The sequence below is a fragment of the Filicampus tigris genome, chromosome 17, assembly GCF_054856515.1.
Source record: "Filicampus tigris isolate MCC_2025a chromosome 17, RoL_Ftig_1.0, whole genome shotgun sequence".
Lineage (NCBI taxonomy): Eukaryota > Metazoa > Chordata > Actinopteri > Syngnathiformes > Syngnathidae > Filicampus > Filicampus tigris.
In genome coordinates, this window is record NC_141233.1 from 14,066,536 (window position 1) to 14,090,089 (window position 23,554).

At 44.1% G+C, this 23,554-nt stretch overlaps 1 protein-coding gene across 5 annotated transcripts; it reads right to left on the reverse strand.

Moving 5' to 3' along the window:
* Positions 1–6,791: 6,791 nt before the first annotated feature.
* Positions 6,792–23,294, reverse strand: LOC147133512 (uncharacterized). Of its 5 annotated transcripts, none has more exons than XM_086013093.1 (9): positions 22,699–23,294; positions 22,072–22,162; positions 21,690–21,914; positions 16,503–16,647; positions 16,307–16,406; positions 15,299–15,337; positions 15,155–15,205; positions 12,998–13,205; positions 6,792–7,665 (listed from the first exon to the last, which is right to left on the reverse strand). In XM_086013093.1, exons 3-9 carry the CDS (start codon positions 21,859–21,861, stop codon positions 7,439–7,441), a joined length of 942 nt encoding a protein of 313 aa, XP_085869219.1. In that variant the 5' UTR covers positions 21,862–21,914; positions 22,072–22,162; positions 22,699–23,294; the 3' UTR covers positions 6,792–7,438. The 5 variants fall into 5 exon arrangements, with proteins under 5 accessions (XP_085869219.1, XP_085869217.1, XP_085869216.1 ...); XM_086013091.1 differs by having other exon boundaries at positions 21,690–21,946; XM_086013090.1 differs by lacking the exon at positions 22,072–22,162 and having other exon boundaries at positions 21,690–22,028.
* Between the last annotated feature and the right edge of the window lie 260 nt (positions 23,295–23,554).

Genomic DNA, 23,554 nt, shown 5'->3' on the forward strand with positions numbered 1-23,554 from the left:
CAGCCTCCACCCGCACCCCCCCCCACCCCCCACCCCCCCCATCTCTCTGCGACGCCGGCGTTCTACCTCAGCTACATTCCAGCTGGCTTAGCTGTTTTTGGAAGGAACCTTTACGAACGTGTGCAAATTTCAACAAAAAGTGAAGTGGGGAGGAGGGCGAGGGGATAGAAGTAAAAGTAAAAGCAATTCTTAGAAAGGAAAGTAACGGCGGAAATGTGGCGGTGGAAGTTTGATTTTGACATTTCAAAATTTGCCATGAACTCACGTGACCTTTTTTTTTTTTCTCTTTTTTAAAATGTCACGCGCAGAATTCAGAACCAAACCAACCCCCCCCCCCCCCCCCCCATAACAAGCCTTTAACGAGCCTTTGTGCGAGAGCAGTACGTCATCGCCATCGCCTCTGCGTGCAACTGCGTGTTTGTTCCTTGTCCGCTTTCCTCGCCCGCGAACGCCTGTTCCCACAGTATTCCCATGACTCTCTGCCGCACCCCCCCCCCCAGCCCCCCTCTCTCCCCCGCCCTCCTCCTTCCCCCCCTCAGGGCCCAGACTTCACCAAAAGGCAGCGCTGCGTTGGCGAGCGGCAAGCTGCTTTAGCCCACCTTCCTCACATCTGAGAACCTCTGTGAAATCCTAATCCCCAGAGCAGGGTGAAGCGCGGGCCCAGCTTGCCTGACCTCTCTGGTTGCCATGGATACAGCGCACTATAAATAAAACAGAGGGGCTTTTTTTTTTTTTTTTTTTTTTCCAAGCAGTTTGGCAGGGCTGCGTGGCCTGCACGCTGGTGGGGTTTATTTTCTCTCTCCCTCGCTTTCTCTGCCGCTCTCTTGTTCCCTATCGCTCCATTCTCATTCTACACCTCCTTTCGCTTCGACTCCTCATCGCTGAGTGTCCGTCTTCCCTTTCCCCCCGCCTCCTTATCGGCGTCCATTCAAGGCTTCAACTCAGCCTCTCAAACCGTAACACCTGCCTGGTGACTCCATACCCGTCCTCTCTAGGCCTAACCGGGTTGGCACCCGATGCGAGTGACATGACGTGTGACTTTTTCAAGATACGAGCCGTCATTTGGTGGATTTTTTTGGCTTTGACTTGCGAGCGGAAACTCTATGGTGGCAGTGAAGGCAACTCAGGTCACGCTAAGCAACAGTTTGGCAGATTCTTGAAAAAAAAAAAAAAAAAGGGATGCTGCAACCTAGTTGAACTGATATTTGAACATAAATGGTGGAGCAATGCATGGAGACAGACAATATCACAATTCTACAGGCGTATATTCTTTATCCTTTGTAAAAAAAAATAAAGCACTATTATTACAGCAGCTAATTGAGTCGCATTAGCTGTGAAACCGATGTTTTTTGTTTGAGTCTGCTTGACTGTATTATATTGCCCCCCCCCCAGAGGCCAAGGCGGGCACACCTGGTTAATTTTCATCCCCGTATTCAAAAACAGAACATTACCGTATTTTACATTGACAGTGCAGTAAATGCACAAATACAAATTGATCATGAGTCACTTACTGGTTTGGTCGATAAAATCTGCAAAAATGTTGGTTATTGTTTTCCAAAAAGTAAAAGCAGATGCTTGCAAATGTTTTAATTTGATTCCACACAAACATTATAAGTTTGTTTTCATGTTGAAACTCAGAGATACAGTTGAGGGACTGATATTCCAGTAATCAACTTTAATCATTAATAAGTTAGTGATTAACTAAGTATTCCTTGTACCTCAAAACCGAAGCATTAAATAACGATGCATCAACTGTTACATTTTTACGTTGTTACTTTACGTTTTCATAAAGCACAATATTAAAAGGTGGGGTATTTTTCCGATTAAAAATACATTCCAGAAACTTTTGTTGGTATTTTTTAGCGGTAGGATGAAACAGATTAATGACATTTCCATTCATTTCAACAATGAGGTATGCTTTTTTTTTTTTTTTTTTTTTTTTTTTGGAGAGACGAGCATGGAACAAATTAAAACGCTATCTCAAGGCACCACTGCGAATGTTGAAACAGAGGCCTAAAAATAAAAAACCAAGAGGTTATTCCTCAGGGGCAGCAGGGAAATAATTTGGTCACGGCCGTGGGACGTTGATGGGCGGGCGAGGAGGCGTGTGGGGGAGAGAAGCTTTGAAGGGGGTTCGACGTTTGACCGTCTCGCTGCCGCGCAAACATGCTTGACACTTCATTCCTTTCCAGTTAATGCGGAGCCGAGTGCAGGATGTTAACCCTCCGCTTGCCTTTTTGATGGGCCGCGCCCGCTGCTCTCACCACTTCCTGCTTTTCCAGCTGTTCGTGGCAGGAGAAGACTGCACGTTCGGAAGAAAGAGCGGCACCTTTTATTTGAAGCCGTCCACTTTTCAGTATTGGGACATGTGACCGTTTCCAGGTGCTCAGGTGTTGCCTTTTAAATGACTTGCTTAAAGCGGAAGTCAACTTTTTTCAAGAATATGTTCCCAGCAGGCCAACTAGCTGAAACACACCATTCTGATTAATATTGCGTTTGTGGAATATTAAGTTAAGCAGCAAAATGCACTCGTTTTTAGCCATCTCCGGGGGCGGCCATTTTGTCTTCTGTCGACTGAAAATGACATCACAACTGCTCACAACGACCAATCGCGGCTGACCTGTTTTCGGAATCCATTCAACTAGTGGGCCTGCTGGGAAAGTATTCTTGAAAAAAAATATGTTTGGGTTGACTTCCGCTTTAAACGTTAGATAGTGCTCGTTTTTGGCTTTGGGTTTCACTTGTGAAAACTACATTCGCAAATCAGAAAACGTTATCAGACTTCTTAAATGAATTCGTGTGTTGCAGATCGCTACAGAGGCGTTTTTGCTAGTTGAAGTTGGCTGCGACAAGTTTTGCTCTGACCAACTAAAAGGCCAGTGAGGGCAAAGCTGAAATCTGATTGGTTAACGAAACTGCCCCCATTGCTAATAAAGTTGAAGTGACACCAGCCAGCACGGCTGCTTGCGAACATTAGATCGACATGGCAGCGTCGCCGCCACGCGGCTCCGCCCCTGCCTGCTTGAAAATCGAATGTTATGACTTGCACATACACTGTGTGACCAACATACATTTCCCAGGTGTGCCTTAATATTCTGGCCGGTAACGGCGTGTCATCACGTGACGGGATTTCAACGAATTGCGAAGCAATGCGACAAGGCCGCCGTCCCAGCCGGAGTAGCTGTCACCGTGATTTGAAAATGTGTCCCTCGCACGCCAGACTGAGGCCTAAGCCACATTTCCTCTACGAACCACACGACACCCTGGCACCCGCCAACATTTCATAACGTTGCCGGGGAGACGGAGGTCACATGAGACGGGAGCGACCCTCGCGTCGGGGCGCTTTGCGCCCGGGCGACATTCCCGAGGATTAGTCACGATGCTGCGTAAATGTGAGACGCCGCCCTTGGCAAAAGACAAATACAGTTGAACTTAATGGGGCCAGGATGCGGACGGCGCCTCGTATATAGGAAAGTCGGGGCAAAAGCTCGTCTTGCGTTAGTGTGTGGGAGCGTGGGCGCGCGCTCGCCGACGTGTGCGTTGACGCGGCCCTGGTGAGCATGGAGTTAATGCAGGCAGGGCTGTGGCAGTCCTCCTGCCCCTCAGCCAGATTAATCATGCAGGAGAGACACAGCAGGGCCCCCGTTCGTTCCGCCTCGGGGTGAAGCTGTGCCCGCATGCTCTCCGTATCACATGGCCCTCGCCCCCAGGGGCGGGGTGGCGGGGGCGGGGCGGGGACGGTTTTTTTTTTTTTTTTTTTTTTATTGACGGTGTGCCGGAACGCCACGGCACGCAGCGAGGCTTTTATTTCTTTTCACCACGCTAGCTTTTTTTTTTTTTTTTTTTATCCCCTCTCACATCAGTCGCTTTCTTCTCTTGCCGTCATTCGCCCATCTGTGAGTGTGAAGAAAAAGAAGAAAAAAAAAACGGAGAAACAGACGTTCGTCTCCCCTGCAAGGAGACAACAACCGCGTCCTTTTTCGTTTTTTTTTTTTTTTTTTTTTTAAATCTCTCTCCGGAGGGCCCTGACGACAGCAGCGGCCCGGCTCGGTGTGCGATAAAGAGGGCTAGTGTGTCAGGGCGGAGGGGAGGGCTGCCGAGGGACCGGCCACAGATATCTCCTGGAAACAAGTCCACGACGTCTCCGCACGTCAGAGAACAGCCACGGCCATTGTTTGGCTTTTTTGGGGGGCGACAGACGCGGCGGCTCGGTTACTTGAGCACTTTTCCAATAGTGCTGCGTGACTGCGGAGGAACATGATGTGCGCTGTTAGAAAAAGAGGCGTACTATTACTCTGTTGGTTGGGGCAGGGTTGGGCAAGCGGCAGGAAAAAAAAACCCCAAAAAAATCTCAAATATAAAAAATATAATACATTTTGGACAACAATGCTGGACAAAAATTGTACCTCAATAATTACACATTTTGAGTAAGTTTTTGTTTAGGGGCGAAAATGAGTTCTTACGCTTAATGTTTGGTTTGCTGTTCGGCAGTTTTGTGCCATCCTTGAATGGTAATTGTGCAAGACAGCCCTATTTGTTTTTTTTTGTTTGCTTTGAACCCTTTGTTGTTGGGTTAGGAGAGTGCATATAGAGAAATGTACTATGAAAAAGAAATTAGAAGATAATTATGAAATATATTTTGCACGTATGCACCAACCATGCAGTGTTGAATTATTCTGCTCTCTCTGTATTTGACACAACACAGAGAAGAGTGTTAACAAACCTGAAAATTTCAAATGAAAAGAAAAAGAAATTGCCAGATATAGTACAGTTCAAAAAGAGGCTTAAAAAAATGTGAAAAATAAAAATCAAGCCGTTCTCTCTGCTCTGGAACGCTGTAGGCGTGTCCACTCAATATGCTGAAACCATGCCCTGGTCACCTGTCAATCAAATACCACTTCAACAACCTGGAAAAATGGATGCTACTCCATCTACTAATTTTCTTATGTCTACACATAACTACACGTTTGAGTGCGCAAAAATATCTGCTTGAAGCCTTCAATGGCTGGAATATATAGCCCACCGGTTCATCAACAACGAGGCACTCTAAAAAAGTCACGCCAACGTGAAACCCACATGATGGGTGTCATGATGGACTTTTAAAATTCTTTTTAACTTACTCTGGGACCTTTCTCAGGGTGACGCGCGCACACTCACGCCCGACAACGAGGCGCTCTAAAGCAGCCATGTTAGCGGACTATCTGCAAGGAAGATGTATTTTCAGGGTGTTTACATAGCTAGCTAGCTAGCTAACTGCACATTGCAAATGCACAAGAATGCTACCGATGCAAATGAAGTGCGATCCATGCCAGATTCCAAAATGCGTCATTTGACACAGTTTTAGCCACGCCCCGAAAAATCTGGGAAAAAAATGGTGGAAAACGGCTTCATGCTATACGGCCACAATTTAGCACCTCGTAGTTCAGTGTTTGCGCATAATTTCAGCAATTATCTTCAAACATGTATAAAATTATTAATTTAAAATTTTTTTAGAGTCATTAGCGTGCGATTAATTCTATGAATTGCTAACTGCTAACTGATAACCTCTTCAATGTGATTTCCAACATTTGGGATGCAAAGGCTGATGCATTTTGCGAGCTTCACATGAACTCGTGGCCACTAAATTCAACGGCAGATGCTGGTACTTACGTCATGGGCGGGGGGTGGGGTGGAGGGCATCAATTTGCCAACATTAGTAGGTAGGAAGATTAGCACACATTTGCAAGCAAGCGCGCCGCTCTAACAAAGCATGAAGGCATGGATGTGTAAATTCAATTACATTTTACACTGGTCCTGTGCAAGCATCCAGGTCATCCGGTATGCGTTTAGAAAAGTGTTGGGCCGTGGATTTATGACGAAATCCATTGCAGACTAAAAGTCTGGTTGACATATGCAAGCTTATTGCCCGGATAGCATACCGTCAAAATATGGCAATTTGATTGGATGTCCGGATCGCAGGTGAGCTGGATGGAGCCAATCGCAGTTGACTTGGAGCAAGAGGTGAGGTAAAGAGCGGATCGCTCGCCAGTCAACCACGAGGCCATTATAAACAACGATTCACACTCACATTTACACCTGCGGAGAATTTGGTGAGTCTTCAGTGAACCTAGAGGAAAAAAAACAACATGTTTTTGGAATGTGGGAGGAATCCAAAGTACCAGGAGAAAACCCACGCAGGCATGGGGAGAATATGCAAACTCCACACAGGAACTCCTGAACCTCTCGTCTGTGAGAATGCAGATGTGCAAACCACTAACTGCCTACCACCGTGCTGCCGGATTAAATATAATGAAGGGAAAATATTCCGTGCTGGCTTGTCCTAAACAAAACAGCGTATTTTGATTTGCTTTGATTGAATCACGACACACAGTATTTAACTACTGAAAGTAGCCGTTGGGAGTCATTTTATTGATAAATATTGATTTATTCATAAGACGTTTCAGAAAAAAAAACACCTGTTGCTGAACCTAACCCTTAATTCATAAATATTACAAAATGTATCACATTGTATTAGTTATATTATTATTATTATTGTCGCTATTTTGAAAACCTGACGTACTAGAGGTAAAAAAAACTAAGGCAGCTTTGTAATCAGAGCAAAAAAAAGAAAAAACTGAAAACATCTCAAATAGTGTCCTTATATCTCGGATTAAAAACAAAAATAGTACAAATTGACCAGTATTTGGATTCCAGGATTATGTTGATAAAATCTTGTAACTCATGTAAATTGTATGCTTTTCTTCATCATTCATTCTGGATTTTTTTCTCAAATAAGGACCGGCTGCAGATAGTTTGAATTTTAAATACATCCATTTTATTGCCTCTTTGATTCAACCACACATGATTGACATCTGATGTGCCTCATAATTGTACACAATGTAAAAATGTCCATTACATATCAACTGTCCCTATAGAGAATGTAAAAAAAAAAAAGTATTAAAATGAATTAAAAAAAATAACACAATGTACAAATGCTAATATAGTACTTGGACTGAACACTGAGCAGAGTTAGATTATTTGGTAATGACCATCAAACCTGCCAGGGTTTGATCCAATAGGAAGTGTTCAGAATTTTTGGCACCGCCATTGGTCCTCGACAAGTCGCACTGAGGCAGGGAGTCATGTGACATGCCCTGATAACTCTCAGTGAGGCGACTCGATTAAAGCAAGGACCCCTCTGTACCTTTCTCCACCTCCCAGAATAAAAAGAATACCACGCATGACCTAATGCAAACTGTATCACAACACAACGCGACTGTCGCATCAGACAGTAACTCGAGCACACCTTCAAGCATTTCCATGTTTGTGCTTTGGTAGTGATAGCGATGTAACATCAAGTGTCTCCATTGGTTGATTTGTCCTTCCACCGACTACTCCACCTGGTCCAAAATTGTCCAGCGTGGCCTTTCGTGAGATTCTTTGTAGGTCAGCATCGGGATTACCTGACAGATGAAGTGGTGGCTACGCACAAGTGGCTCGGCTTGGTCGGGAGAGGAGGTTTGACGCCCCGCAAGGGGGATTTCGGGGAGTTCGGACCGCTGCTATCGACGCTGAAGGTTTTCATCAATTGCGCCACTCGGCCGCGCTCGCCGCTGGGCGGCGCGCCCGCCGATGAGACCACCTTCACCGAGGACGCCCTGCCGGGAGCTTCCAATGCAGCCGCACCTGATAAACAGAAGATGTTTGTTTTAGTATACCTTTCAGCCAATATAACAAGCAAGAAGAGGCAGAGAAGGTCCCCTACTAAGCTTCCGTGTTGTCCACACAGCGGGTATTATTGGAAGCCATGTTTAGATGTGTTGCTGCAGGTTGCTTGAAGGTTTATAATTCGTGTCACAATAATGCTAATTACCATTAGCCTGCCTATGGTGTTTGGCATATAGCATTAAGCTAGTGGACTTTCATATAGTTTGGATGAACTTTGTGGAGTTTAAATATACAATGTTGAACTCTCTTTTGTTTTGTGGGTAAGTTTTGCTACTTTGCCGTATTTTCATTCTTTCCCTTCCTTTTTCTTTTGGGGATTTTATAATTTTATTATGGCCGTTTAAACCTTCAAGGTGACCTTGAGCAACATGCACGGTGACAAAAATAAAATGTATTGTTATCATTATGAATCATTAAAAATGTCGTATACTGATTGTCAGAGCTGGGCATTCCGAAAACGGCGTTGGGAACGACATTCGGTGAAAATAACTTAAAAAAAATATTTTAGGAAAAGCAGCCGATTGTTATTAAAACTAGAATTCTCTCAGCAACTCTTTTTATCATTTCCTCTTTCCAAATACTGAGCGCATGCATCTTTCGTCACTCTTTTTTTTTGGGGGGGGGGGGGGGGTTGTTTTCTTTTTTCCTTTCCGCCTCCCTTCATCCCACTCTGGCTGAGCAGAGGTCATCCTCCATGGAAGTGCAGCGGGGACACAGCTGGCCGTAGTTTGTGTACGTGTGCGTGCGTGCTCGTTGAGGTAGTGCGTTTGAGAGAGGGTGTAATTGAGGGAGGAATGGAGGGAAACAGGCGCAAGAGAGGGGAGGAGGGAGGCAACGGAGAGCAGACAGACGCTGCTCAGACACCAGAAGGCTTGAGGAGCCACATATTTTTAGCGTCATCCCCGGGGGACGCGGATATGTGAGAGTGCGTGCGTGCGTGTGTGCGTGTGTGCACGAGCAGTCTCCGCACACAAAATGGAGCGACAAGCATGCGTCTCCGTCGGTCGGGGATTTGAAGAGACACATTCTCACGCCACACAACAACAACGCCGAGCCGAGCCGAGCTGAGCTGAGCTGAGCCTCACGCGCAGCCCCCCCCCCCCCCCCCCCCCCGCACCCCTCCCTCCTTGCTCGCCAATTCGCTCAGGCGTGCCACCAAACTCCACGCACACACGCTAAAAACCACGCAAGAACTCCTCGGGCCTTTTCTTTGAAAAAAAAAAAAATGAACACATGAAAGTAGGTTGCGTTATTGTTTATTGTTGCTTACGCTTCACCTTCGTTCTTTTGACCCCGCCCCCCTCGCCCACCCCCCTCCTCGGTCTGACCTCTGAACCCACCGCCCAGTTCCTGCGTTAATGTCCTCTCGCCGCGCCGCGTGGGCCTGCCCCTGATTGTCTCGTTGTGTTGTGCAGTCACCACGGAAACCTTGGGCAGGCTCCAGCAATTGAGGCTGACACACATTCAGGCACGCACCGAGCGCACAAGGCGGACGCACACGCGGATATGCACACACACACACACGCACGCGCGCACACAAACGCACACACTGAGTGGCGGTCAGAGTGCGTTTTCTGTGCTCGGAGCCTTGGTGCAGGTCTGAGTGGAATACTTAATAAACACCGAGGCAGACAGCGAGAGGGAGTTTGGTTTTTATTTTTTAGCGTCAGGTAAGGTGACCAAACAATAATAATAGAAAGAAAAAAAAAAACACTCAGCATGCACTTTTCTTGAATGTAGTCACAGTCAATGTGGTCCACATATATATATAAAAAAAAAAAAAACGGTTACACGTCAGTTTCAAACCACCTTACATTGATTAATAAATCTCCAATTTAGATCTCTCGCTCCTTTGTGCGTAGGGGACAAGGGGATGGTGGCGAGTGGGTGAGGGCGGGCGATAGCGCCACTGACCAGACTGGCGCTGAAATTAAAGACCAATCTATCTCTTTAAAGACCCCTCGTCAGGAGAGCGAGCCGGAGCGAGGCGGAGAGGAAGGAGGTGGGAGGTGGGGGGCGGCAGAAGTGGGGCAGAGGGCAGAATTCCCGAGCAGCACGTCTGTGGACAGAAGGGCAGGGTGTGTGTGTGTGTGTGCGCGCGCGCGCGTGCACGCCACTGGGGCCCCTGTCACTTATCAGCGCGGGGCTGAGCGTCGCCCAGGGCTAGAGTCGGGAAGCGGCACAGGAATGTGCGTCCTTCCCTGTGAAGGTGAGGAGAGAAGAGAGGAAAGCCGACCCCGCCGATAGAGAAAGGAGGGGTTTCGATAAACACCCGACGCGCGCACAACTTGCGCTCGGATACAGCGCGCGCACATGCGCACGACACAAACGGTAGCCGCTACAGACGCTGCGCATCTGCGAAATGGAATCGTTCAAGCAAACACGAACACGCGGCGGATTGATGAGCGTAATGTTTGCGGGGACGCGAAACAATCTGCTCCGGTAAATGTCATGAGAGTGTAAAAAGAATCACAACAGTCACTTTTAAAAAGAGCATAAAGTGGTGCCTTGAGATACGAGTCCATGTCTGTGCGATGTCTATTATTGATTATTATTATTTTTTTTTTACCACCTATAGTCAGCTCTCTGCTTTTAACGCTCTAATAAGTATAAATACTGGTGTTGACGGGCAAATCTGACACTGAAAAGACATACAGTGAGGTTGACTGAATAATCAGTTCACCTGGGCAAGGTAAACGTGTTCCAATGCTTTTGCTCATGAAAAATAAAATGGATCCCAATTTTTTTCAGTCTACAGCACAAATAACGCAAACGGCCTAGCATGTTCTAATACTTTTGGAGGGAAGAGTATATGCCGCTCAGTACATTCAAAATGCATTTCGATTTTTTTGGGGGGGGGGGTGGGGGGGGGGGGGGTATTTCGCATCGTATAGCTTTCCCTTACCTGTTGAAAAGCGCCTTCTCTAAATGAAGGCCATTCACGGCAAAAGTTGCAACGCTATTACGTATCCGTTTTTTACTTTGTGTTTGCAATCACATTGTGTCACAGAGTTTATTCTGTCCCTGCGGTGCGGACAAGTGTTATCCCCTTTGTCCCGGGCATCTTTTGACACTCGCGGCTCACGTGACAGGTCACACTTCCTGCTCCGGGGAAACAGGAATGGTTGTCACGACCCGCATGCAAACACAAACAGCTGAGGCATTGAGCGTTGTCGGCCACCTCTTCCCCTCGGAACGAGCTTCCTGCCATTGTCAAGGACAGCCACTGCTCAGTATTCCCTGTCCGGAGTGGAGACATTTATCCGGCTCTGTGTACGGTACGCGTGTCGACTACCTCCAGCCCGCAGCTGTTCTTCTCCACTTTTATTTTTTAGTGGGCTCCTCTAAAAGCGGAGCCCCGCCCCCCACACCCCCAGGACACTTTTTTTTTTTTTTTTTAAATAGTCATGTTCATTCTTGTATTTGGAGTTGTCTTAAGCTCCGCCAATATCCATGAACTCGATTTTATCAGGTTTTTTTTTGTTTTTTTGTAAATAATATCAATTTCCCAGAAATTGTTATTCTGTCACGGCTGACTTTTGGACACACTGGCAAAACCAAGCCACCGTGGATAAAAGACGTCTCTGTCTGTGCCTTTTAGCTATTCCGCTGTGTCTGCTTGTCCAGAGAGGTTTTCGGGGGAAAAAAAATTACATGAATGTGATGCAGGATGAGCATTTTTCCAGCAGAGGGATCTAATGGAAACAAAGGCTCCTTCTCCAACTGGACTTTTTACCTGCAGTATAATTATTTTTCCACTGGATGGTGCTAATTTCAAATTGACACAGAATTGTTTTGGATGAGTCTTGCCTTCAGTGTAGATAATTTGCTGCTGTTCATATAGAAAGTCTGCAAAATGAAATGTCAAGTCTGTTCACCAATCAGAGGGCAGAAATAGACAAATGACCACATCTACATCTATAGACAATCAAGAGTCTTTCTTCACACTATTTACCGCTCTTTAGTTTCAGTATTTTTTTTTCTTATTTGTTATGGGAATGGATGGATGTCATCACTTATTAGTTTGATGTCATCCCTTCTCACAGCCACTAGGGGGCATACATGCACGGGAGCTAGCGACTGCTATTGTCTTTTCCAATTGGTGCCGTCTATCTCTCAAATCTCACTGGAATTACAATTTCGAGTAGTAAATCTAAATGTACACAGCCATGAAAACAAAGACCCAAAACGCGTGCTAGCAAATCACAAGTCGTATCCCCCCCCCCCCCCTCCCCTCCAGGCACAGGCCTGGTTTGACTTTGCCGCTCCATAAAGATTCCGGGAAGCTGAGGTACTATTTGGCCGGCACATTAGCTGGAAAAAAAAAAGGAAATAAATCCTTCTCCAGCTGCATTACGGCGAACCTTTGCGCAGGCGGCTCACGCTCAACACTTCCAGTCCGAGCCATGTTGTTGCTTCAGTGGAGACGCGGTGATGTCATGAATGCAAGCTCACTTTTCATCCGCTTTCTGTGTTTTTAGTCTTTAGCCACTGTGAGACGAAATGGAATAAAACTCCACTGTGGCAGACATGTTGGAAAATGTGTCCTGGATATTCCTAGTTCAGGATTCGTTTAAAAACTCAAGTTAGTCTTTGTGATAATTCACAAAGAAGCCTGCCATCATTTTTAGAATACAAGTGCTATACATTTTGTCCTATGGTAGTTAGCAAACAATGTAGCAATGAAATGTACAAATGAATTGTATTCTGTTAGTTAGACAAAAAACACACACTCATTAAAAAAAAAACGTTACAAAATAATATTTGTAATATTTAACTTATTAGAATCCTCATGTCATAAATCATGCATCATATTTTGTCTTTGCATGATGGCAAAAATAATATACAGTAGAGTGGCAGTATTATAACGCTTTAATTATTGGATATTTGAAGACAGATATGCCAATATTCACAGGCATATATTCTTTATCCTCTGCGAAAAACGACTAATATCGCTGTCAAAAACCGTAGTTGTGCAATTGTTTATGTCTGCATGACTGTATTATACTGCCCCCCGGTGGCCAACTCGCACAAACCAGTAGCCGCAATTACCGGCAATCATGTTGCACAAGCCATTTAATCATTTGCAATCTATTTAATTACTATCTGTTCATATAAAGTACAATATTTTGATGATGGAAGAAAATTGAGGTACAAGTGGACTCTGACCCACCCAATTTTACGATGAAATATCTGAAGGGTTGCGGTTCATTGCAGGGTCTTTGGGACCCCTTTTAGTCCTCATTATCTTGACCTTTGTGTCCGTTCCCATGAAGCAATGCTCACTCACCTTTGACTTGCCGTGACTCCTCAATCTTCTCAAAGTCCCGTGACTGGAAGTCCACTTTGGAAGCGGCTGTCGTCGGAGACGGCGCCGCGCCGACCTTCCTCAGATTTGCGACCTCGGGTCTCGCGTTGACGGGTCCCGGCGCCACGCTCGCGGTGGCTGGCCTCACGATGACGGCGTTGCTTCTCCTGGGAAGCCTGGGCTTCTCTTCCTGCAGAGGGAAAAAAAAAAAAAAAAGAAATGTTGGAGGATGACAACAAGTGCTGACAGCTAATTCATGTACAGTTGAATCACTGTCACTATGATGACTCATCAAAATGCCCTTCTCGGCAGTAATGAGAGCACACCGTAAGGAAACAAACAACCCGATGACCACTGATTAAGGCTTTAATTATGTGAAAATCATGAGGCGACTTGGAAATCAAGCTAGCGTGCTAATCTTTCATGCTGATCTTGCGCCAGTTTAATCAACAATTTTGTTTTCTCGCCTCTTAATCAGATGGACAAACCTGCAGAAGGCAGCACAACGGCAGCAGTCAACCCACTTTTCGGACAGGAACTAATTATTCTGCAGTGGAATGCAATCAAAGTTGGAAACCGACCAAGATTTGTGAAATAAGCTTTAGAAGTCGGTCACAGAAAAAAAAAAAAAAAAAAAAGGCAAACTTTCGTCTTGCATGAAATGTCAGAAAATCTCACGAGACCTCAGCTTACTCATCGAAAGCTGAGGTGTTGACATGGAAAGCTTACTTCAATTTTAGCTCGACTTCTGTTCAAAACTAGCCATAAAAAAATGCAAATTAAAAAAATAAAAACGCATCATATGACAGAGTGATTATTAAGGTACATATGAGGTAAGGGACAAGTGTAACTGCATGCCCAGTTTGAAAAAAAAACGGTGCTAGCTAATGTTATAGCTATCAGTCCAGCATGTAAAAATAAAAACCCAGCGTACTACACCTGGCAAATTTGGTGTCCGCATCCTTCATGCATCATCACAATTAAAAGTGGTTACACAACTCATCATTTAGGTTTTACGATACAGCAGCGGTTAACCCCGTTTTACACTTGGGTGACATTTAAGTGGTGGCATTTTAAAAATGTTATGTAAATATCTGCTTTATATTGACTGAAGGTTGCATGAGGACAACATGTTGCCTCTACAGTGTTCCCACATTATTCGCAAAAAATAGGGATCAAGCCCTGATGTGGACCGTGAGAATCCACATGTAATCGGTGACGCCAACGGGTTTCAAATTACTTACAGATGCCACAAGATGGCCTCACTACTTTTGTCTAAATGTTGCTACTTAAAAACACGTGACATACTGCGGTTTCTTTCAAGATGCCTCCAAAGGTAATACTTTTATTGCTTTGGCTTGAGCACAAATTAATGGTCAATACTGGTGGACAGTTAAAAACAAAACAAAAAAAAAAATGGTGAACTTAAGTGTGCCCAAGAGTGAATAAGTGGAAGTTCACTGTATCTATTTTAGTTCCTTCTTATGGGAAACATTTTAAGAGGCCAACCAGCCAAAAATAATTGAGAAAAAAAAGGGGGGGAGTTGAGGCTATGAATTTGATGTTTGCCAAATTGCCTGCTAGAGTATCCACACTAAAAGCATCAGCATGGGTTGAGGAACAAATGAGAACGTTTTCTTTTCTGGTAAATAAATAAAAAAAAACCTTGAGAACAGATATTTCGACTCGCCCAAAAAAAACCTCTGGGGACGTTCCCGCAAACCCATCCATCTGCGAGTGACGCGTCCCTCTAATTCCCTGATCAAGTTCATCAACCATCTGTTCTTGGGCGGCCCAAATATCCCGCCTCGCCTCTTCTCCTTCAGCGTCTTCTGCCTGTGTGTGTGTGTGTGTCACCTGCACACACTTGCGTGCGGCGTTAAAAAAGTGAGTGAAAGTCTTGTTCGAGCTCGGTGCATGAAAAAACGCATGCCGGGAGAAAGGTGATAAAGACGCGGCGAGTGAAAGGACCACTGGCTAAACCATAGTTTCCTGTCACTCACAAGGAAGTGAAAACGATCTGATACGACTGCATTTAAGTCTTTTTTTTTTTAATCAATTGCCAGCATAGATAACAAATAATCATAAACTAATACATCTTAAGAGCTTTAAACTGTGTGCATTTATCATTTTAAATACCTTGTGTGCAGTTGCAGACGCCGATGCTGATGAATGCTCACTCACTGACACCTGTGGGTGCAACAAAGACATTACACGAGGGTTGGCCATGACGTCATCCAAGCACGGGACTCACAAAGACGTCAGGCCAATAAGACAACTCACCGCCAGGGGGTGTAAAGTGCTCGCCTCCTCACATTTGGCCTAGCGGGAAGAGACAAAGCAGTTCATGTCATCGTTTGTGTGTACTCAGCATTTGGAGGGAGAAAGAAGCCGTGAGAGTGTCGGACGTGGAATCTTCAGTGATCTAATCCACCTCTCAACACCACTGCGATCATGTTGCAAAATAATATACAAAAACGCAATATAACTATGCAGAGCACAACAGAGAGTCATGTCACGTATTTGAACAAGAAAACAGTTTCTCACATCACTTCCAAACCTCTACACTAAAGTACTGCACTTCACAATCAATAACATGACTAAAACATAAAAACTTGAAATAAAATGCATCACACTCACTTATGATGATTATTATTATTTATAGACAAAATCCATCCTCTTTTGCTAGCTGGTAGTCAAAGAGCTAGCTAGTTGTTGCCATTCTGGGAGTGGCCCAAAAATCTTTCACAACTTGAAAAAAGCCAGCCAGCACAGTTTTTCTTAATAATGTCCGACATTTGTCCTCTCTTATACAGTGTGTAATTATGACTCACATTGTTTCTGCGTGCGCATGTTGCAATGACATCACTTTTTTTTTTTTTTTTTTTGCCAGATAAGGTGAAAAGAGAACCCATACCAACCCGAGTGCAGCCACCAACTCCAAAATCAGCAGCTTTGCAAAAAGTACGCCCTAAAATACCACAGGGCCGTGTGCTTATTTAAACCTAAAAGACTTGCTTTTTAAGTCAAAAGGGGTGTCGACTACTCCACAAGAGACAATCTATACTTTTCACATTACGTCACGGAGATAAATACGGCACGAGGGAAATTTTGCAATGGGCGGAAATATGGATCGGATGGAAACAGATGTGGTTTTTCAATGTCAACAATATGGTTTGAGTGGCGAACCCAGAACATATTTGTGTTTATTTACAGTTTGATCCAAAGTTCGTTCGTTCATTCACTAACTTTGCTTCTCCAACAGCAAAAATTACTTCATTCTTTACATACCTTCAAATTCAAGGATATTCCAGGTTGCGTCGGAGAGAGAAGGTTTTCTCTTTCAGCCATGACGTCTGTATTTATTCTGCTCTTTAAAATGGTCTGATTGCTGCAACAGATACATTTGACAAATGATCATTTTGCCCGGAGTGAAATCCGTCAATTACAAAATGCCGTCGACAGAATTTGCAAATAAGTATATTACACGTTGCTGTTCTGTGGACAGGGGGCCCTCTTCTCTCCCAATCCTGAGCAGATGAACTTGGAGCTCAACTCGTCCATTTCCCCGATCACAATGACGGCCACGTCTCCATCGCGACCCAGCAGCCAGCTCACATTCTTGCTGTTGGCTGCGAGGAAATAACACAATATTTGAGTCCACAAGCAAAAACGGCAACATTACAGCTTTATCAAAATCATACAATGATGCTCAGTTTGGACTAACGCCATCAGAGACGTTGAACATGCTTTTGTGGTTGTAGTTTGTATCAGTGTGGAACTGTAGTAACGCATCATACAGAGAATTTTCTCTCCAATTTTAGAAAGGCATCATTATGGAAGCGGAGGCTGCGTTGGTGTATTGGATCTGATTAGAAAGTGGAGGTGTACCAAATGCTGCGTCATATCGAAATCTTTCTTGTGCTTCCAAGCTCAGCACATATGACACATTTTGACACGACTGAATGTCGTTGAAGTGCAATATGGTGCCTTATTATGCATTACATTTATTAGTATTACCATCAAACATACAGTTTTTACAGTTTTGGATGGGAATTGTATTGCACATTACCGCCATATGTCACATGAAGTGAATTAGAGCTGACAATGTGCCTCAACAGTTGTAGAATTACATGTTCTAAAACGGGAGGGATGACTTTTGTGCCCATCTCATTTTTAAAGCAGACATATTTATTAAAAAATAATGAAAGAAAATTTAAATAGGAATTTTTTCAAAATTATATTTATAATTTATTTTGTCATAATCAAGAAATATTCAATATGCAATCAAATGAAAAATTAAGGTTCCATACTGTAGTTTTTAATTTCACTGTAGTTGTTTATTTATTTCCAATTAGCCAATCAGCCAATTATTTAATTGAAGATAACACATCATAATTAACTAATTTTAGGAAAAATGTATGCGACAAATATTACTTGGCAGATCACGTGAATGCTCAGCGGGGCACATGACGTGCATCATCTCAAGCACGTGTGGGCTTACTTCATAATAATCGTCTTCATAATGGAATTAAAACATCACCTATTCCCGAATGTGTCTCCCACTCATTTGATTTGCAACTTTTAATAGAGATAAAGCGCTGCGCCTCCTTTTGGCTGTTCACCAATTGTGTAGCTAGGTGCTGACGTAAGCGCCCGCAGGCGCGTGAGCGGCGGAGCAGCTGACGCAGGTATGACAGCGTAAGTGTTGGTTGGCTTCAAAATGAGTCTGTGGCGGTGAACTCGTTTTGCCAGCCTGCCCTGTGGAACACATTCCAGCTGGCCATACCAGGGAGAACTATGAAAACACAGTCGTCGGAACAAAGCTTGACAAACAAGACGCGTACTAGACTGACAGCTGCAATCAAACGCCATTGTCAGGTGCCGGGCCGAAGCTGCATGGGAAATTCGAGCCTTGCTGTAAATGACAACTGCGGGGAACACAAGGCCATTGACAATAAGAACGCGCATTTAAAAAACGTGTTCACAGTTGAGACCCGAGCACTTTGCAATCTATTCTCAACATTATGAATTTATCCCATTCCTTTGGCATTGTACCGGCAGCTTTTAAGACAGCCATGATTAGACGGCGACGGTGTCATCGGTTGTCTGTGCGGTTAAGTAAATTAATGTTGCAAGAGAAATTGAAAGTTAAAAAAAAAAAAAAAGAAGTGGATCAGATAGTAAGTCAAAGTAGAACATCGTCGCTGTCATGTGAAAAACACTTATCTCCATTTTACTTCATTTTCTTATTTTTACACGAGTCACGCTTCCGCGCTACAGACATGGCATGAAAGTGAAAATTAAAAATGTTTCCAAAATTGGAGATAAGTGTTTATCACAGGACAGCGATGATATATAAGTAATGCACGTTAAGGGGTTGGAACGCCGCATTTGTTACCATCTGCATTTTTTCCCCATCACTGTTTTTTGGTTGATGTATAAATTTGTTAACACAAAAAGTTATGAATGAATTTCTATGAAACTTTGTAAGGGTTTAGTTAGCTAAACTGGTGCAGATAAACCAACTTCAAGTTTGTTTCTGAGTTGGCTGATTCATTTTTGATCAAGGCTACTTTCAAGTCTGGTGAGTTGTCATTAGCCTTAAAACTACACATATTCCTGTTGATGTTGAATTTAGCACCGCATTCAGGGTAAAAAGAAGGCGGAAATGTCTTCTGCTTGTTTTCTTTTGACAGTCGGCAAGTTTCAAAGCACGGTATCGACATCTACGGCACACAGGCGGAAAAGCAACAACTTGTGGCTCTCATTCGCTTATATCATAGCGTTGCTCGTTAGCTTTGACTTTCTATTTCAAAGTATTAATGATTAAAATGTGAGTTTAAACTTAAAAATGACACATCTAAAAATGTACAGTGTATGCCCAGCTTCAGGTAGGTTGGTAACTAACATGGCTACATAAAAACTTCATCAACAATGCTTTGTGGCTGGATTGTTGGTTAGCTTGGTGGCAAAAAGTAAATAAGCAATTTCCGCTATACGATGGCACATGGGCTGAGGAAAAAAAACATTCATTATTTGCGCAAATCTGAATAAAAGCGTTTTGCTTTGCACTATAACCTTTTTTCTAGATAGTGTCTGTCATCCCACATGAACCAGGAAGTAGCCGGCTAAGCTAACAGACTTGACCAAACACACAAACGCAGCGTTCCTCTCATTTTTGTTCCCGTCGTTAAAAGTTTGTCCTTGGCAGAAGTCTGTGAGTTTAATGAGGGCCATTCTTGGTTTTTTTTCTTCTTTTTTTTTATGTGCTTGTGGATCACGTAGCTAACACACAAAAGCCAAACATGGCCTGCCTGCGCACTCTCGCTGTCGTCCACAAGTCCCATGACCAGAATAGCCCAAAGGCAGCATGAGACACCAGCTTCCCTATGCGCATATAAATGAAGCCGAGCTCCCCCGCAAGACTAAGCAGAATTCAGTCTTTTGTTGTTTCAAACACATACATTTCCTGTCGACTTCCTGTTTTGCCCCCTGCTAATTGTTTCAAGGATTGGCTCACTTCCTGCTTTCCCCGAGAGACACGAACCATCCGCCATTCTCACAATTAGGAGTCGAGTAGGACTTCATGATATCGGCCCCGGAGTCTTCATCCAGCCTGCTGAGAGCAACGTTGCTCATTAAAGACAGACAGAAAGCGCGACCTTCTTCCTCACTGCACCCAAGCTGATAAATAGAAAGCGCTTTGTTACTAGCCCCAAAGAGACAGCTCACATTACTGTATCAGTCACAGTTCATGCACTCGTTTAACATTTGAACCCAACGCATCACGTGTCCCAAGCTCTACTACGTTTCTTTGGCCACGACCAAACGTCACTCCACCGCACATTTCCCCCCAGCGGAGCGAAAATGCAGACGGGTGAGATTCTGCAGTGCGTCGAACCAGTTTGAGAGCAAGTCGTAGAGCCTCATGCGTGCTAGCCTGCTTCTTCCACTATCGCATTTGTTATAGACAAGAATCAGGGGTGACTTCATCCACAACGCTTGTGGGGATTTTTGCTTCGTTTTTCCTCTCATCATTTCCCATCACATACGATTTCTCAATGTGTCGCCGGGTACGACATTACCACCGTGGAAAATATCTTGTCACATTGTATTTAGCGGTTGAAGTCACTTGTTGTGAACAATCTACAATGACTCACTTCAAAAACAACACGTTCATGCTTTTGTATCTGAGTCAGCGATATGTACTTTGTATATTGCATACACCAGCCAGCCAGAACATGATCAACAACTGCACGTCGTTATGAGACCTAATACAAGAGGCGTATCAAAAATTCTGCATTTTCCAAGATAATATTACATTTTGGTAAAAGGAAATAGTGTGTGTGTTTTTTTTTTTTAGCCAATCAATGAATAAAAGGCAAACCTGAAATGTTTCTACTTTCATTAAACAGAATAAAAAAGTGTTCGCATTACGGGAACACGCAAATGCATCAAACAACGAACAAAGCCGATGTTTTGGGGTACCCGCAAGAACGCTTCGTTGACTATTTGGAAAAGTTGATACGCTGGTGTGGAGTTTTGCATTGAAGTTATGAGTAGGACGGGTGTGCGGCAGTTGATACAAAAAAAAAAGTCAACTAATTTGCTGAATCTTTAGGATCCCATTCATAGACAACTTAGATTTTCACTTGATGTGATTTATGATTGCGGTTTTTCAAATAATTATTTAGGACTGGGTGGTGATTTTCTATATTCTTCAATATGCAGCTGATGCTGCATAGCTAAACACACACTAAAACCCGAAAAGAAACGGGATTGTTTCTTGCAAGGTAGCCAATGCTGTCCTTCAAACACATAATTCAAACCACAATCCCTCCTTTCGCTTAAGAATAGAAATGATGATCAAGATAGGGCCCAAAGAAGTGTAGTGTTGGCAACCTTGGCTAGTGGATGAAATATTTTAGGCAGATTAGGAATGACAAAAGTATTTTTAGAGTCTGTCTTGAACCGCGGCTCACATTGATTTCAATGTAAATGCAGTACTTAAGGTAATTTGGGTACCTTATCACCAAGTGTCAAAAAGTGGTGCGAGATGGATTGCAGTCTTGAAAAATTGGGGCAAAAGTACCGCATCCTTAACCAATTTAACGGTACTGCAAAGTATAATCTTCAAGCCAATGAGTCAAGTTACCTACGTGACTATGTCTGAAAGCGCTCACACACGTCTAATACGGAGCAGCTGGAGTTTGTCCAGCTCAAGTAAGTTTGTCTGCGAAGAAACTTTAAACTGGCCAAATGGATTCGGGATAAACACTGTGCCTGAGTTGGCACACAGCTGTTGGGACGAACAGCGAACATGAGCTCAATGCATTCAACGTGTCATGGTGAATGCATGCGTTGTTGTCCACAGCTCCCGGGCTACTTCATTAGTTGGCTGAAAACAACTTTGCTAATGTTGTCATGAGAACTATTTGGGTTGTAAACAACAAGAAGTGGGACAGATGGTGCTTTGAGCTTCGAGTGAACATTGGTCAGGCTTTAAAGCAGAAATTGCCAACCATTCACTGCGCCTCAATACATTAGTGTGCCGTAAGAGTTGATCCAGGCGTTCACATAAGTGGTCGGAAAATTACTATTTATATTGTTATTTCTCAGGGCCGATAGCAATACTGATTATTAGTGGCGGTTGCGGTTGAGATTTTCTTACCTTTTTTTGGCTTTGTCCTCTCGCCTTCTCGCTCCAGTTTCTCCTCACGCTCTTTCCAGCGCCGCACCTGTTCCTGGCGCATCTTGAGGAACAGTGTCTTTTTCTGGTCCTCATTGAGAGCCTCCAGCACATCGGGGTCGATGTACATGTCCTTTAAGATCTGCTGCAGCATTGTGGCGGCAGCTTTGGCAGCTTGGACAGAGGGTCAGCGCGGGGGGGTTCCACCTGGTTCAGGAGGTGCAGGGAGGTAGTTTCTCCTTCCAGAGGTGGATAGTGGTGCTTTTATAGTTTCATGCTCTCAAAACATCTTGATGTGCCAAAATCCTGAAGGATGCTCCTCTGGATGAATGTCACACAAGGCAAAGCGATCATTCTCACTCACTCATTTGAAGAAGACGGCATAAACTCGCTCTTATTTGTGGATAGTTTCTCCCACACACCGAGATGTCAATTTCCTGTCATCATCGGAGCATCTGTGCAAGAAAGAAAAGAGACAAGCCTTCTTGATGGCCAATTCCTGTCAGTGACGAGAGTCTAAATTCAAACTGACAGACTCGGCCCAGAATGGGAGGAGACTCTGAAGGAATGGAACTGTTTCTGTCATCATCTTAAGAAAAAAAAAAAAAACACCCCCAACCAACCCTTCTTTCTTTCCCTTCCCTAAACTGGGCTTCATTCGCACCCAAACTCCCATAAGTAGCCACTTCTTCTGATCAAGTTTTGGCTTGAAAAAAAAAAAAAAGCATGTCAGCTACTCTTAGCAAGGACATTGAATGGGATCGGTCCACCACTAAATCACAGCAGGGAGGCAAACAATGGCTACCACACAGGCAACAACACACTTTGAGGGGAAAGGAAGCCTGTTTCTAGACAGAGAACCGGTGGAGCCCAGATGGTGTCGAGTAAACCATTTTAGTGTGCACACATGGAAACCCAGGAAAGGAGAACAAGAAAGCAGTAAAGGAACAAAAAAAAGAGTAGCAAAAATGGAGTTTGTTGAGGTACTCACAGTACAATGTAGACAGTTGCTCCACAACAAGAGTATGCTAAGTAAGATGGGAGTCAAGAGAGCCTCCTTGTCTTTGTGTATGACTGGGCTGATGACATCACAGCATTCCATGATGTCCCTCCCTCCCTTCTTGTAACCGCCTCTCTCAACTGTCTCTGTCTCTCAACCTGTCTCTCGGCGCATTCTGTCTCACGTTCACGTCAACACATCGGTCATAGACGTCACTTTTTTTTTAAAAATGGAAAATCCAGCCAAGAATTTTGAAAAACGCCAAACCTTAAAGTCAAAACATTAGTGCTAAACGTGATTTAAAATGAATATATAGCAATTCAAAAGCTAGAAACGACGACTTTCACATCCTTGCCCTCCCCATCCCGTTTAAGAGTGCCCGACGTCATGGCTGCGGTCCGCTACGCGGTCTCCAATGTCCGGAAACGGTAAATTCGTCCCCTCTCTGACTGACGTTCATGATATTAAGTATACGTGTGCAGAAAAATAGAGACGTTGGTGCACAACGCCCTAAAGAAACGTGATATGGATCATTTTAATAGACGCCGGCAGGGACTTGTTTTGGCTTACTTCCGCATTCACGTGGGCGAGCCAAATGACGGTGGCCCAAAAGAGACAAAAGTTGCTGAATTTCCTTTATTGCTTATGATTGACGTCACGGTAAATTGGAGCCTATCCAACTAGTTTGGGAGAGGCGGGATACACCCCGGATTGGTCGCCAGCCAGGTGCAGGCCACATATAGACACACAATACAAAATTATACACAATCAACTATTCACACACACACATGCTGAATATGCATGTTTTTTTGTATGTGGAAGGAAAACGGAGTACACGGAGAAATCT

Excerpts from the sequence above, each read along its gene's own strand:
- LOC147133512 (XM_086013090.1), bottom strand. The coding sequence starts at position 21,861 with ATGCTGCAGCAGATCTTAAAGGACATGTACATCGACCCCGATGTGCTG. Across the intron at positions 16,648-21,689 it reads GAGGACAAAGCCAAAAAAAG|CCAACAGCAAGAATGTGAGC; the intron begins GTAAGAAAATCT and ends ATTTCCTCGCAG. Across the intron at positions 15,338-16,306 it reads GAATATCCTTGAATTTGAAG|GCCAAATGTGAGGAGGCGAG; the intron begins GTATGTAAAGAA and ends TCTTCCCGCTAG.